Source organism: Oncorhynchus keta, chromosome 28, assembly GCF_023373465.1.
Source record: "Oncorhynchus keta strain PuntledgeMale-10-30-2019 chromosome 28, Oket_V2, whole genome shotgun sequence".
Classification (NCBI taxonomy): Eukaryota; Metazoa; Chordata; class Actinopteri; order Salmoniformes; family Salmonidae; genus Oncorhynchus; species Oncorhynchus keta.
This window is the reverse complement of record NC_068448.1, coordinates 19420310-19434407: the sequence shown is the minus strand read 5'-3', so window position 1 is coordinate 19434407 and position 14098 is coordinate 19420310. Positions and strand designations below refer to the sequence as shown.

The 14098-nt window shown below is 46.9% G+C and overlaps 1 protein-coding gene across 1 annotated transcript in view; it reads left to right on the top strand.

Annotated features, from left to right (window-relative positions):
- The window catches only part of LOC118374386 (plexin-A2-like), a 321358-nt gene that overhangs the window by 218423 nt on the left and 88837 nt on the right, over positions 1-14098 (top strand). Inside the window, exon 15 of the mRNA XM_052484209.1 lies at positions 4965-5058. Coding sequence (XP_052340169.1) covers positions 4965-5058 — 94 coding nt within the window. The remainder of the gene's footprint in view (positions 1-4964; positions 5059-14098) is intronic.

Sequence of the window (14098 nt, the reverse complement as noted above, 5' to 3'; positions counted from 1 at the left end):
CTATAGTTGTGTTAGTGAGTGTCTATAGTTGTGGTAGTGAGTGTCTATAGTTGTGTTAGTGAGTGTCTGTATTTGTGGGTATAGTTGTGGTAGTGAGTGTCTATAGTTGTGTTAGTGAGTGTCTGTAGTTGTGGGTATAGTTGTGGTAGTGAGTGTCTATAGTTGTGTTAGTGAGTGTCTATAGTTGTGGTAGTGAGTGTCTATAGTTGTGTTAGTGAGTGTCTGTAGTTGTGGGTATAGTTGTGTTAGTGAGTGTCTATAGTTGTGGTAGTGAGTGTCTATAGTTGTGTTAGTGAGTGTCTGTAGTTGTGGGTATAGTTGTGTTAGTGAGTGTCTATAGTTGTGTTAGTGAGTGTCTATAGTTGTGGTAGTGAGTGTCTATAGTTGTGTTAGTGAGTGTCTATAGTTGTGGTAGTGAGTGTCTATAGTTGTGTTAGTGAGTGTCTGTATTTGTGGGTATAGTTGTGGTAGTGAGTGTCTATAGTTGTGTTAGTGAGTGCCTATAGTTGTGTTAGTGAGTGCCTATAGTTGTGTTAGTGAGTGTCTATAGTTGTGTTAGTGAGTGTCTATAGTTGTGGTAGTGAGTGTCTATAGTTGTGAGTGTCTATAGTTGTGTTAGTGAGTGTCTATAGTTGTGTTAGTGAGTGTCTGTAGTTGTGGGTATAGTTGTGTTAGTGAGTGTCTATAGTTGTGGTAGTGAGTGTCTATAGCTGTGGTAGTGAGTGTCTATAGTTGTGTTAGTGAGTGTCTATAGTTGTGTTAGTGAGTGTCTATAGTTGTGTTAGTGAGTGTCTATAGCTGTGGTAGTGAGTGTCTATAGTTGTGTTAGTGAGTGTCTATAGTTGTGGTAGTGAGTGTCTATAGCTGTGGTAGGTATAGTTGTGTTAGTGAGTGTCTATAGTTGTGTTAGTGAGTGTCTATAGTGGTTTAGTGAGTGTCTATAGTTGTGGTAGTGAGTGTCTATAGCTGTGGTAGTGAGTGTCTATAGTTGTGGTAGTGAGTGTCTATAGTTGTGTTAGTGAGTGTCTATAGTTGTGTTAGTGAGTGTCTGTAGTTGTGGGTATAGTTGTGGTAGTGAGTGTCTATAGTTGTGTTAGTGAGTGTCTATAGTTGTGGTAGTGAGTGTCTATAGTTGTGGTAGTGAGTGTCTATAGTTGTGTTAGTGAGTGTCTGTAGTTGTGGGTATAGTTGTGGTAGTGAGTGTCTATAGTTGTGTTAGTGAGTGTCTATAGTTGTGGTAGTGAGTGTCTATAGTTGTGTTAGTGAGTGTCTGTATTTGTGGGTATAGTTGTGGTAGTGAGTGTCTATAGTTGTGTTAGTGAGTGTCTGTAGTTGTGGGTATAGTTGTGGTAGTGAGTGTCTATAGTTGTGTTAGTGAGTGTCTATAGTTGTGGTAGTGAGTGTCTATAGTTGTGGTAGTGAGTGTCTATAGTTGTGTTAGTGAGTGTCTATAGTTGTGGTAGTGAGTGTCTATAGCTGTGGTAGTGAGTGTCTATAGTTGTGTTAGTGAGTGTCTGTAGTTGTGGGTATAGTTGTGGTAGTGAGTGTCTATAGTTGTGTTAGTGAGTGTCTATAGTTGTGGTAGTGAGTGTCTATAGTTGTGTTAGTGAGTGTCTGTATTTGTGGGTATAGTTGTGGTAGTGAGTGTCTATAGTTGTGTTAGTGAGTGTCTGTAGTTGTGGGTATAGTTGTGGTAGTGAGTGTCTATAGTTGTGTTAGTGAGTGTCTATAGTTGTGGTAGTGAGTGTCTATAGTTGTGTTAGTGAGTGTCTGTATTTGTGGGTATAGTTGTGGTAGTGAGTGTCTATAGTTGTGTTAGTGAGTGTCTATAGTTGTGGTAGTGAGTGTCTATAGTTGTGGTAGTGAGTGTCTATAGCTGTGGTAGTGAGTGTCTATAGTTGTGAGTGTCTATAGTTGTGAGTGTCTATAGTTGTGTTAGTGAGTGTCTATAGTTGTGTTAGTGAGTGTCTGTAGTTGTGGGTATAGTTGTGTTAGTGAGTGTCTATAGTTGTGGTAGTGAGTGTCTATAGCTGTGGTAGTGAGTGTCTATAGTTGTGTTAGTGAGTGTCTATAGTTGTGTTAGTGAGTGTCTATAGTTGTGTTAGTGAGTGTCTATAGCTGTGGTAGTGAGTGTCTATAGTTGTGTTAGTGAGTGTCTATAGTTGTGTTAGTGAGTGTCTATAGTTGTGGTAGTGAGTGTCTATAGCTGTGGTAGTGAGTGTCTATAGTTGTGAGTGTCTATAGTTGTGAGTGTGTATAGTTGTGTTAGTGAGTGTCTATAGTTGTGTTAGTGAGTGTCTGTAGTTGTGGGTATAGTTGTGTTAGTGAGTGTCTATAGTTGTGGTAGTGAGTGTCTATAGCTGTGGTAGTGAGTGTCTATAGTTGTGTTAGTGAGTGTCTATAGTTGTGTTAGTGAGTGTCTATAGTTGTGTTAGTGAGTGTCTATAGCTGTCGTAGTGAGTGTCTATAGTTGTGTTAGTGAGTGTCTATAGTTGTGTTAGTGAGTGTCTATAGTTGTGGTAGTGAGTGTCTATAGTTGTGGTAGTGAGTGTCTATAGTTGTGGTAGTGAGTGTCTATAGTTGTGTTAGTGAGTGTCTATAGTTGTGTTAGTGAGTGTCTGTAGTTGTGGGTATAGTTGTGGTAGTGAGTGTCTATAGTTGTGTTAGTGAGTGTCTATAGTTGTGTTAGTGAGTGTCTATAGTTGTGGTAGTGAGTGTCTATAGTTGTGTTAGTGAGTGTCTGTATTTGTGGGTATAGTTGTGGTAGTGAGTGTCTATAGTTGTGTTAGTGAGTGCCTATAGTTGTGTTAGTGAGTGCCTATAGTTGTGTTAGTGAGTGTCTATAGTTGTGTTAGTGAGTGTCTATAGTTGTGGTAGTGAGTGTCTATAGTTGTGAGTGTCTATAGTTGTGTTAGTGAGTGTCTATAGTTGTGTTAGTGAGTGTCTGTAGTTGTGGGTATAGTTGTGTTAGTGAGTGTCTATAGTTGTGGTAGTGAGTGTCTATAGCTGTGGTAGTGAGTGTCTATAGTTGTGTTAGTGAGTGTCTATAGTTGTGTTAGTGAGTGTCTATAGTTGTGTTAGTGAGTGTCTATAGCTGTGGTAGTGAGTGTCTATAGTTGTGTTAGTGAGTGTCTATAGTTGTGGTAGTGAGTGTCTATAGCTGTGGTAGTGAGTGTCTATAGTTGTGTTAGTGAGTGTCTATAGTGGTGTTAGTGAGTGTCTATAGTTGTGGTAGTGAGTGTCTATAGCTGTGGTAGTGAGTGTCTATAGTTGTGGTAGTGAGTGTCTATAGTTGTGTTAGTGAGTGTCTATAGTTGTGTTAGTGAGTGTCTGTAGTTGTGGGTATAGTTGTGGTAGTGAGTGTCTATAGTTGTGTTAGTGAGTGTCTATAGTTGTGGTAGTGAGTGTCTATAGTTGTGGTAGTGAGTGTCTATAGTTGTGTTAGTGAGTGTCTATAGTTGTGGTAGTGAGTGTCTATAGCTGTGGTAGTGAGTGTCTATAGTTGTGTTAGTGAGTGTCTATAGTTGTGGTAGTGAGTGTCTATAGCTGTGGTAGTGAGTGTCTATAGTTGTGTTAGTGAGTGTCTATAGTTGTGTTAGTGAGTGTCTATAGTTGTGGTAGTGAGTGTCTATAGTTGTGGTAGTGAGTGTCTATAGTTGTGGTAGTGAGTGTCTATAGTTGTGTTAGTGAGTGTCTATAGTTGTGTTAGTGAGTGTCTGTAGTTGTGGGTATAGTTGTGGTAGTGAGTGTCTATAGTTGTGTTAGTGAGTGTCTATAGTTGTGGTAGTGAGTGTCTATAGTTGTGGTAGTGAGTGTCTATAGTTGTGTTAGTGAGTGTCTATAGTTGTGGTAGTGAGTGTCTATAGTTGTGGTAGTGAGTGTCTATAGTTGTGTTAGTGAGTGTCTATAGTTGTGGTAGTGAGTGTCTATAGTTGTGTTAGTGAGTGTCTATAGTTGTGGTAGTGAGTGTCTATAGTTGTGGTAGTGAGTGTCTATAGTTGTGTTAGTGAGTGTCTGTAGTTGTGGGTATAGTTGTGGTAGTGAGTGTCTATAGTTGTGTTAGTGAGTGTCTATAGTTGTGGTAGTGAGTGTCTATAGCTGTGGTAGTGAGTGTCTATAGTTGTGGGTATAGTTGTGTTAGTGAGCGGCAATGTTAGTAATGGTAGTGCATTGCTGCAGCATATTCCAGGTCGACAGAGTTTGTAATTAAAGAGAGGGATGATGAGGGGTCTAAGTGTGCAGCAGATATCAGCCGAGGTGGAGTTTATCTGGAAGAGTAGAGAGCAGCAGGTCTTCTCTATCTACGATGAGAAACAGACAGAGAGAAGAGATGTGGGACGGAGCTTTATTTAGTCAAATTTGTTCTTTCTTTTCTGAAACGAGAGCACCGCCCCATGCCTCAGCCCAGGAGAAAGGAGGTAGAGGAGTGTAGCACAGCGTAGTGTAGGGCCGTAGTCGACAGACAGGCAGGCCTCATCTAAATTCTGATCTAGATGCTGATCTAAATGTTGATCTAGATGCTAATCTAGTGCTCCCAGCCCAGTCACCTAACAGTCCTCAGTGTTACTTCAGTATTTCAGAAACCACTATAAGAGTCCCAATCCCTATAACAGGCCAAACAGCTGTAGGAAGGCCCCTGCTCCGGCACCTGCCCTGTCTCCCCTGTCTGTTTGTCTGTGTTTGTTTTAGCCAAGCCAGCCTTGTTTGTGTTGTGTATTATCCTTTGAGCCACGTAGCTATGACCCCCTCAAACTTGAGCCTGCCAGATCTACTTAAGTTCAGTTAAAATCCTCTTTAATCATTTACTTACCTCAAAAACCTATTATCTTCTGAAAACACTTTTTTTTAAAAATCTGAGGTAAAAACTTTCGACAAAGGCTTGTGCAGACAGGACGTTTTGGAGAGAAAGTGTTGTAGTCCGGTGTGTTGTTTGTTTGTAAAACTCTTCTGTGTGTGTGAAACAGCGGCCACACTCCTCTGATGGTGACAGGAACTAATCTGGATGTGGTTCAGGAGCCTAGGATACGCGTCAAGTACGGAGGCCATGAGTCTGTCAACGTGAGTAGTACTACACACACACACACTCACATTGATGATGTGGAGGATGATTGAGTCATTCAAATGCTTGTCCTGCTAACCCCCAACCTCCCCACAAACCATATTTCAAATTTCTCTTAATGCTCTAGCTAGTCTCTAAATGGAGCAGATGGAGAGGGGTTCCCATGCAGTATTTAATTAGAGTTTTAACACAATCAGGCTCCAGTCTGTCAGGGCCTCAGCTCTATACAGTCCTGCTCAAATCTGCTCAGCCTTGTTGTTATGGTTTGAGACTTAGGAGCAGGTTGGAGGGTGGATGGCTGGTGGGTTTGAGGGTAGGAGCGCGGGGGGCTGGCGGGCAGGGGTGAGAGGGTTGGAGGGCATGGGAAGGGTTGGATGGTGGTGGGTTTGGAAGGCTGGGGAAGACCGGGGGCTGTTCTGTTCCTAGTGGGTTCTAATGGAAGATTAAGTGCTGTCAAAAGGCTTTGTTCAGCATAAAGAGCCCCTCTCTGTATAATCAAGGCCGGGCAGGCGGGGGAATCGTTACAAATTGCATTTATGCTCTAGTCCTCTGGGTACATGTTTAATTAAGGGAATGGTATTGTCCCAAAGCTGTGGTCGGGTGGGTGGGTGGTCAGGGTGAAGGTGGGGAGGGCAGAGTAGAGGGAGGGAGGGAAAACAGGTATTGTGGAACAATTGCTTCATGCCAGGAAATGCAGCGTATCATAAAGTCATTTATAGTACCAACTCAAACACAGCACAACCTTTAGGCAGATGCATCTGTACAGTCACAGAAATGATACATGCATACAACACCACCATCATGACCACGTTCTCGAGTATCTCTTTAATGGTCTCGTTATATAATGACTTCCGTCTCACACCTCACTAGAATCTTGCTTTTTGGGTCTCAGAGGATCTTTTTAGAGAATCTCTGAACATATTTGTTCCAAAGTAGTGTCTCCATACCTTCTGCATCCACAACCCTCCCCCACTCAGACAGACTAGTTCACATAAGTGGTTCTGAGGGGCCTGTGTTTCTTCATGATTGCTTCAGTACCCAACATCAGAACTGTGCTCTAGGTTAGGGACATTTTTTCTTGACCGCAAGAAGCCCAAACCTATAATATTTGACTAAAACAATCATTTTAAACCTTGCTTACATTTGTATATGATCACATGTATCTCTATTATGTGTAGAAATACTTAGTAAAATTGTAAATCACTTGGAGCTGATTTGCTGGTGTTTTTACAGTATTTTATGTCCAACAGTAACAAAAAAGAATATATATATTTTGTTGGTCAGAAAACTTGGAGGGCCAAATAAAATCACCTGCGTGCCAAATTCAGCCCACGGGCCGCCAGTTTGCAAACCCTTCCCTAGGCTTTTGTTCTACTACATGTCTTCATGTAATGGACAGTTTCTCCATAAGACCCTTTTATATGAAGAAACCCAGAAGAAACACAGTCATTTTGGATCTAATGAAAGACAGACTCACTGCTTTATTCACACGAAAAGAACTGGCTCAGATCAGTAAGAATTCTTGTAAGCCTCTGAGCTGAAATAGTATTTGACTTGTGTGTGGGTGCTGTCTGCTGTGTCACTCAGGTGAAAGCAGAAAGCTTTGAACGCTCAGCGGCGTTCTCTTTTAAAGTGCAGTCTCACTTCGCCACACACACATACAGAGTGCCTCTCACAGACACTCGGCTCCTCTTTGATTTCCTTGCTCCAGAAGGAGGAGAAGAGAAGAAGCCGCTGTGTGAATTTTTATTAACTGCCTAGGTTACAATTATGGATCTCTTCATCCCTTCCTCTCGTCTTTGTCACAGGGGAAAGGCAAACAGCGCAGCAGCAGCCGTGCAATCAGGGCCCAGCCCAGAGCGGGCCTGTCAAGTCAGCCTTCAAAGTGTCATCTGCCTCCCACTAAATTGCCTCTCAATCTCCCTCCCTCCCCCCTTCCCTCTTGTCACCTGCACAAGATTCTTCACAAAGAAGAAGGCACAGAAAGGGAGACACTGTTTTTCGTGACACGCTCTATACCTGTCACCGGTTCACAACTGAAACATTAATCATTGGCTCTGATTAAAGCAAAAGGTGTATTTTTCCTCTCACAGAACCTAATTTTCTGCTATCTTCTCTTAAAGAATTTCCCCTGCCACATTCTGGCCCATTAAGATGTCTGATGTGATGTCATAATGAAATAGATACAGTAGGGCCTGCTTCCCAAAGTGCACTAGTATGGGTCCTAGTCAAAAGTAGTGCACTATATAGGCAAATAGGGTGCCATTTGGGACGCAACCTTGATTGTCAGAAGTGGAAACAATCAGCAGCATTTTGAGCTGATTAAAAGAGAAAGACAAAGTCCTCTCTAGGTCTATAGAGCAGTATAGCACCTACAGTCCTTATGCAATCAGACAGCTCTCTTTAGAACTTTGTCCTCCTAGGAAATGGTACGTCACCCCCAAGAGGCATACGCTGAGTGTACAAAATATGTCATGAATTGCTGTTACGTATGCCTCTTGGAGGAGGGAATGCAACACCCTGCTACACTCAACTCCCCATGGAGTGAAAGAGGTATGTGATTGTAGGTGCGGGTAAGCGTGACAGAGGCAGAGAATATTACCGTTTACAGGGAATTTATTTCCTTAACACAGTAAGGTGGGGAGAAGGGTCTGGACGGAACCCAAGCAAAGAAAGTAAAAGTTAGACCCCTCTCCTACCTTACCTGCCTACCCTCTACCTACCTACCTACCTACCTACCTACCTACCTACCTGCCTGCCTGCCTGCCTGCCCCTGCCCACCTACCTGCCTGCCCACCTTCTGCCTGCCTGCCTGCCTGCCCACCTGCCTGCCTACCCTCTGCCCACCCACCTGCCTACCCACCTTCTGCCTGCCTGCCTGCCTGCCCACCTTCTGCCTGCCTGCCTGCCTGCCTGCCTGCCTGCCTGCCTGCCTGCCTGCCTGCCCACTGCCCACCTGCCTGCCTGCCTGCCTGCCTGCCTGCCTGCCTGCCTGCCTGCCTACCTGCCCTGCCTGCCCCTGCCTGCCTGCCTGCCTGCCTGCCTGCCTGCCTGCCTGCCTGCCTGCCTGCCTGCCTGCCTGCCTTCTGCCTGCCTGCCCACCTGCCTACCCACCCCACCCACCCACCTGCCTGCCTGCCTGCCTGCCTGCCTGCCTGCCTGCCCTGCCTGCCTGCCCACCTGCCTTCTGCCTGCCTGCCTGCCTGCCTGCCTGCCTGCCTGCCTGCCCACCCACCCACTGCCTGCCCTCTGCCTGCCTGCCTGCCTGCCTGCCTGCCTGCCTGCCTGCCTGCCTGCCCCTGCCTGTCTGCCTGCCTGCCCCACTGCCTGCCCTCTGCCTGCCTGCCTGCCCTCTGCCTGCCTGCCCGCCTGCCCTCTGCCTGCCTGCCTGCCTACCTGCCTGCCTACCTGCCTGCCTGCCCCACCCACCTGCCTGCCTGCCCACCTACCTGCCCTCTGCCTGCCCTCTGCCTGCCTGCCTGCCCTCTGCCTGCCTGCCCGCCTGCCCTCTGCCTGCCTGCCTGCCTGCCTGCCTGCCTGCCTGCCTGCCTGCCTGCCTGCCTGCCCACCCTCTGCCTGCCTTCTGCCTGCCTGCCTGCCTGCCTGCCTCCCTGCCTTCTGCCTGCCTGCCTGCCTGCCTGCCTGCCTGCCTGCCTGCCTGCCTGCCTACCTGCCTGCCTGCCCTCTGCCTGCCTGCCTGCCTGCCACCCACCCTCCTGCCTGCCTACCCACCTGCCTACCTGCCTGCCTACCCTCTGCCTACCTGCCTACCCTCTACCTGCCCTGCCTGCCCTCTACCTATCTGCCTGCCTACCCTCTGCCTATCTGCCTACCTGCCCTCTCCCACCTGCCTACCCCTGCCTGCCTGCCTACCCCTGCCTGCCCACCCACCTGCCTGCCCTACCTGCCCACCCCTCCCACCTGCCTGCCTGCCTGCCTGCCTGCCTGCCTGCCTGCCTGCCTGCCCACCTGCCTGCCTGCCTGCCTGCCTGCCCACCTGCCTGCCTGCCTGCCTGCCTGCCTGCCTGCCTGCCTGCCTGCTGCGTGCCTGCCTGCCTGCCTGCCTGCCTGCCTGCCGACCAACCTGCCTGCCTGCCTACCTTCTACCTACCTACCCTCTACCTACCTACCTACCTTCTACCTACCTACCTACTACCTACCCTCTACTACCTACCTACCCTTTTAGCACCCTAACCAAAATACAGGTGGGGTCCGCCCAGGTCTTAACTAGCGTGCATAGACAGTAAATACTACGGGTTATGTATGCCCGCAGGCCTCTTGCCTAAGCACTCCCAAGATGCCTTCCACTTCCTCCCCTGGGAACAAATGAAACTGAATGATTACTAACTTACAGTGAACAATTTCACTAATCCAAAACACTGACTCCTTTTGGCGCACACATACCTCAGAAGTAGCAGCTACAAAAATTATTTCAACCAAACTGAGCAACAACCAACACAGGACATCACAGAAGCTCTCTCTCCTGATAAAGGAACACTGGCTTTTATCTGGCCGGAGAAGGAGTTGGTAAATGAAAACAGCTGTTTCCCCTGACAAGAGGGAGGGGTCAGAGCTCCAATCGTCGATGGGGCCGATCAATCGGCTGCTTAGAATCCAGGAAGCCATTTCCTGAAATACACACATACAAACACATACAAACCCAAAACAACACTGGGGAACTGGGGAACGTAACAATTGCTCTTTCTATGACAGATTGACCAGGTGAATCCAGTTGAAAGTTATTATTCCTTATTGATGCCACTTCAATCCATGTAGATGAATGGGAGGAGACGGGTCAAATAAGGATTTTGAAACTTTGAGACAGTTGAGACATGGATTGTGTGTGTGCCATTCAGAGGGTGAATGAGCAAGACAGCATATCTAAGTGTATTTGAACAGGGTATGGTTGTAGGTGCCAGGCACACCGGTTTGAGTTTGTCAAGAACTGCAACGCTGGGTTTTTCACGCTCAACATTTTCGTGTGTGTATCAAGAATGGTCCACCACCCAAAGGACATTCAACCAGATTGACACAACTGTGGAAAACATTGGAGTCAACATGGGCCAGCATCCGTGTGGAACGCTTTCCATGCCCTGACGAATTGAGGCTGTTGTGAGGGTAAAAGGGAGTGCAACTCAATATTAGGACGGTGTTCCTAATGTTTTGTCCACTCAGTGTATAATGAACACTCAGATAGAATGAAGGAATATATGGTGACTCCACTATAGATACATCCTGCTCCCTCTCCATTACATCATGATAAAGGCTTGGTTAATAACCTCTCCTACGTCTTCCAGTATTGTCAGGTTATTTTCTCCTCATCCACTGCGTCTGCACCATCCATCTCCTCCTCTCTCAACTCTCCATCCATCCATCCATACGACTAATATCAGAGCCATATTGTCAGAATGAACAGCTGGTGGAAACAAACAGGACATGGAAGGAAATGGATGTGGGGTAAGATTGATATCAGCTACTAATATCAGTCATTGGCCAGAATATTGCTCACATAATCTTTGACCCTTGACCTAACAGAGCTGTCTCCTCTCTCTCCTCCTCTCTTGTACTCATGACCCCTGAAGCCCATTTCCTCTACTGCCTCCCTCTCTCCAAGTCAGAGACCTGGCGCAGGGTGCCTGGGCTGAGTGGGCTGCTGCAGATTGCAGTAGATTCTGCTAATGAATTCAACCAGGGGGCCTAGACTGTGAACGTCACAGCTGCTGTACAACGTACTACTCCATCCCCATCCATCCCCATCCAGTGCCTGTCAGGAAGAAAGATTCAAATGATTTCATAGCTGTTGTCCGAGAGCAACTGTATACTGGATGATGAAAGGGATCAATACTAAGTATTGACAGGACCGATAGGACTGATAGGACTCATTGGACTGATAGCTAAGGAACAATATTTGCTGATGTTTCATAATTCATTTAAATGCGTACTAGTCTGGTTGGAGTAGAATACCTGAGGCTTTTCACCCTTCACTACCCTGACATAGCCAGTATTTCCCCCGTCACTACCCAGACATAGCCAGTATTTCCCCCGTCACTACCCAGACATAGCCAGTATTTCCCCGTCACTACCCAGACATAGCCAGTATTTCCCCCGTCACTACCCAGACATAGCCAGTATTTCCCCCGTCACTACCCAGACATAGCCAGTATTTCCCCCTTCACTACCCTGACATAGCCAGTATTTCCCCCGTCACTACCCAGACATAGCCAGTATTCCCCCCTTCACTACCCAGACATAGCCAGTATTTCCCCCTTCACTACCCAGACATAGGCAGTATTTCTCCCTTCACTACCCAGACATAGCCAGTATTTCTCCCTTCACTACCCTGACATAGCCAGTATTTCCCCCTTCACTACCCTGACATAGCCAGTATTCCCCCTTCACTACCCTGACATAGCCAGTATTTCCCCCTTCACTACCCTGACATAGCCAGTATTTCCCCCGTCACTACCCAGACATAGCCAGTATTTCCCCCGTCACTACCCAGACATAGGCAGTATTTCTCCCTTCACTACCCAGACATAGCCAGTATTTCCCCCTTCACTACCCAGACATAGCCAGTATTTCTCCCTTCACTACCCAGACATAGCCAGTATTTCCCCCTTCACTACCCAGACATAGCCAGTATTTCTCCCTTCACTACCCAGACATAGCCAGTATTTCCCCCTTCACTACCCAGACATAGCCAGTATTTCTCCCTTCACTACCCAGACATAGCCAGTATTTCTCCCTTCACTACCCAGACATAGCCAGTATTTCCCCCTTCACTACCCTGACATAGCCAGTATTTCCCCCTTCACTACCCTGACATAGCCAGTATTTCCCCCTTCACTACCCTGACATAGCCAGTATTTCCCCCTTCACTACCCTGACATAGCCAGTATTTCCCCCTTCACTACCCTGACATAGCCAGTATTTCCCCCTTCACTACCCTGACATAGCCAGTATTTCCCCCTTCACTACCCTGACATAGCCAGTATTTCCCCCTTCACTACCCTGACATAGCCAGTATTTCCCCCTTCACTACTCTGACATAGCCAGTATTTCCCCCTTCACTACCCAGACATAGCCAGTATTTCCCCTTCACTACCCTGACATAGCCAGTATTTCTCCCTTCACTACCCAGACATAGCCAGTATTTCTCCCTTCACTACCCAGACATAGCCAGTATTTCCCCCTTCACTACCCTGACATAGCCAGTATTTCCCCCTTCACTACCCTGACATAGCCAGTATTTCTCCCTTCACTACCCTGACATAGCCAGTATTTCTCCCTTCACTACCCTGACATAGCCAGTATTTCTCCCTTCACTACCCAGACATAGCCAGTATTTCCCCCTTCACTACCCTGACATAGCCAGTATTTCTCCCTTCACTACCCAGACATAGCCAGTATTTCTCCCTTCACTACCCAGACATAGCCAGTATTTCTCCCTTCACTACCCTGACATAGCCAGTATTTCTCCCTTCACTACCCAGACATAGCCAGTATTTCTCCCTTCACTACCCAGACATAGCCAGTATTTCCCCCTTCACTACCCAGACATAGCCAGTATTTCTCCCTTCACTACCCTGACATAGCCAGTATTTCTCCCTTCACTACCCAGACATAGCCAGTATTTCTCCCTTCACTACCCAGACATAGCCAGTATTTCCCCCTTCACTACCCTGACATAGCCAGTATTTCTCCCTTCACTACCCAGACATAGGCAGTATTTCTCCTTCACTACCCTGACATAGCCAGTATTTCTCCCTTCACTACCCAGACATAGGCAGTATTTCTCCCTTCACTACCATGACATAGCCAGTATTTCTCCCTTCACTACCCTGACATAGGCAGTATTTCTCCCTTCACTACCATGACATAGCCAGTATTCCCCCTTCACTACCCTGACATAGCCAGTATTCCCCCTTCACTACCCTGACATAGCCAGTATTTCTCCCTTCAATACCCAGACATAGGCAGTATTTCTCCCTTCACTACCATGACATAGCCAGTATTTCCCCCTTCACTACTCCGACAGACAGTATTTCTCCTTCACTACCCTGACACAGCCAGTATTCCCCTTCACTACCCTGACATAGCCAGTATTTCCCCTTCACTACTCTGACATAGCCAGTATTTCTCCCTTCACTACCCTGACATAGCCAGTATTCCCCCTTCACTACTCTGACATAGCCAGTATTTCCCCCTGCACTACCCTGACATAGCCAGTATTTCCCCTTCACTACCCTGATATAGCCAGTATTCCCCCTTCACTACTCTAACATAGACAGTATTTCCCCCTTCACTACTCTGACATAGCCAGTATTTCCCCTGCACTACCCTGACATAGCCAGTATTCCCCCTTCACTACCCTGACATAGCCAGTATTTCCCCGTCACTACCCAGACATAGCCAGTATTTCCCCCGTCACTACCCAGACATAGGCAGTATTTCTCCCTTCACTACCCAGACATAGCCAGTATTTCCCCTTCACTACCCTGACATAGCCAGTATTTCTCCCTTCACTACCCAGACATAGCCAGTATTTCTCCTTCACTACCCAGACATAGCCAGTATTTCTCCTTCACTACCCAGACGTAGCCAGTATTTCCCCTTCACTACCCAGACATAGGCAGTATTTCTCCCTTCACTACCCTGACATAGCCAGTATTTCTCCTTCACTACCCAGACATAGCCAGTATTTCTCCCTTCACTACCCAGACATAGCCAGTATTTCCCCTTCACTACCCAGACATAGCCATTGTTTCTCCCTTCACTACCCAGACATAGCCAGTATTTCCCCCTTCACTACCCAGACATAGCCAGTATTTCCCCCTTCACTACCCAGACATAGGCAGTATTTCCCCTTCACTACCCTGACATAGCCAGTATTCCCCCTTCACTACCCTGACATAGCCAGTATTTCCCCTTCACTACCCTGACATAGCCAGTATTTCCCCGTCACTACCCAGACATAGCCAGTATTTCCCCTTCACTACCCAGACATAGGCAGTATTTCTCCCTTCACTACCCTGACAT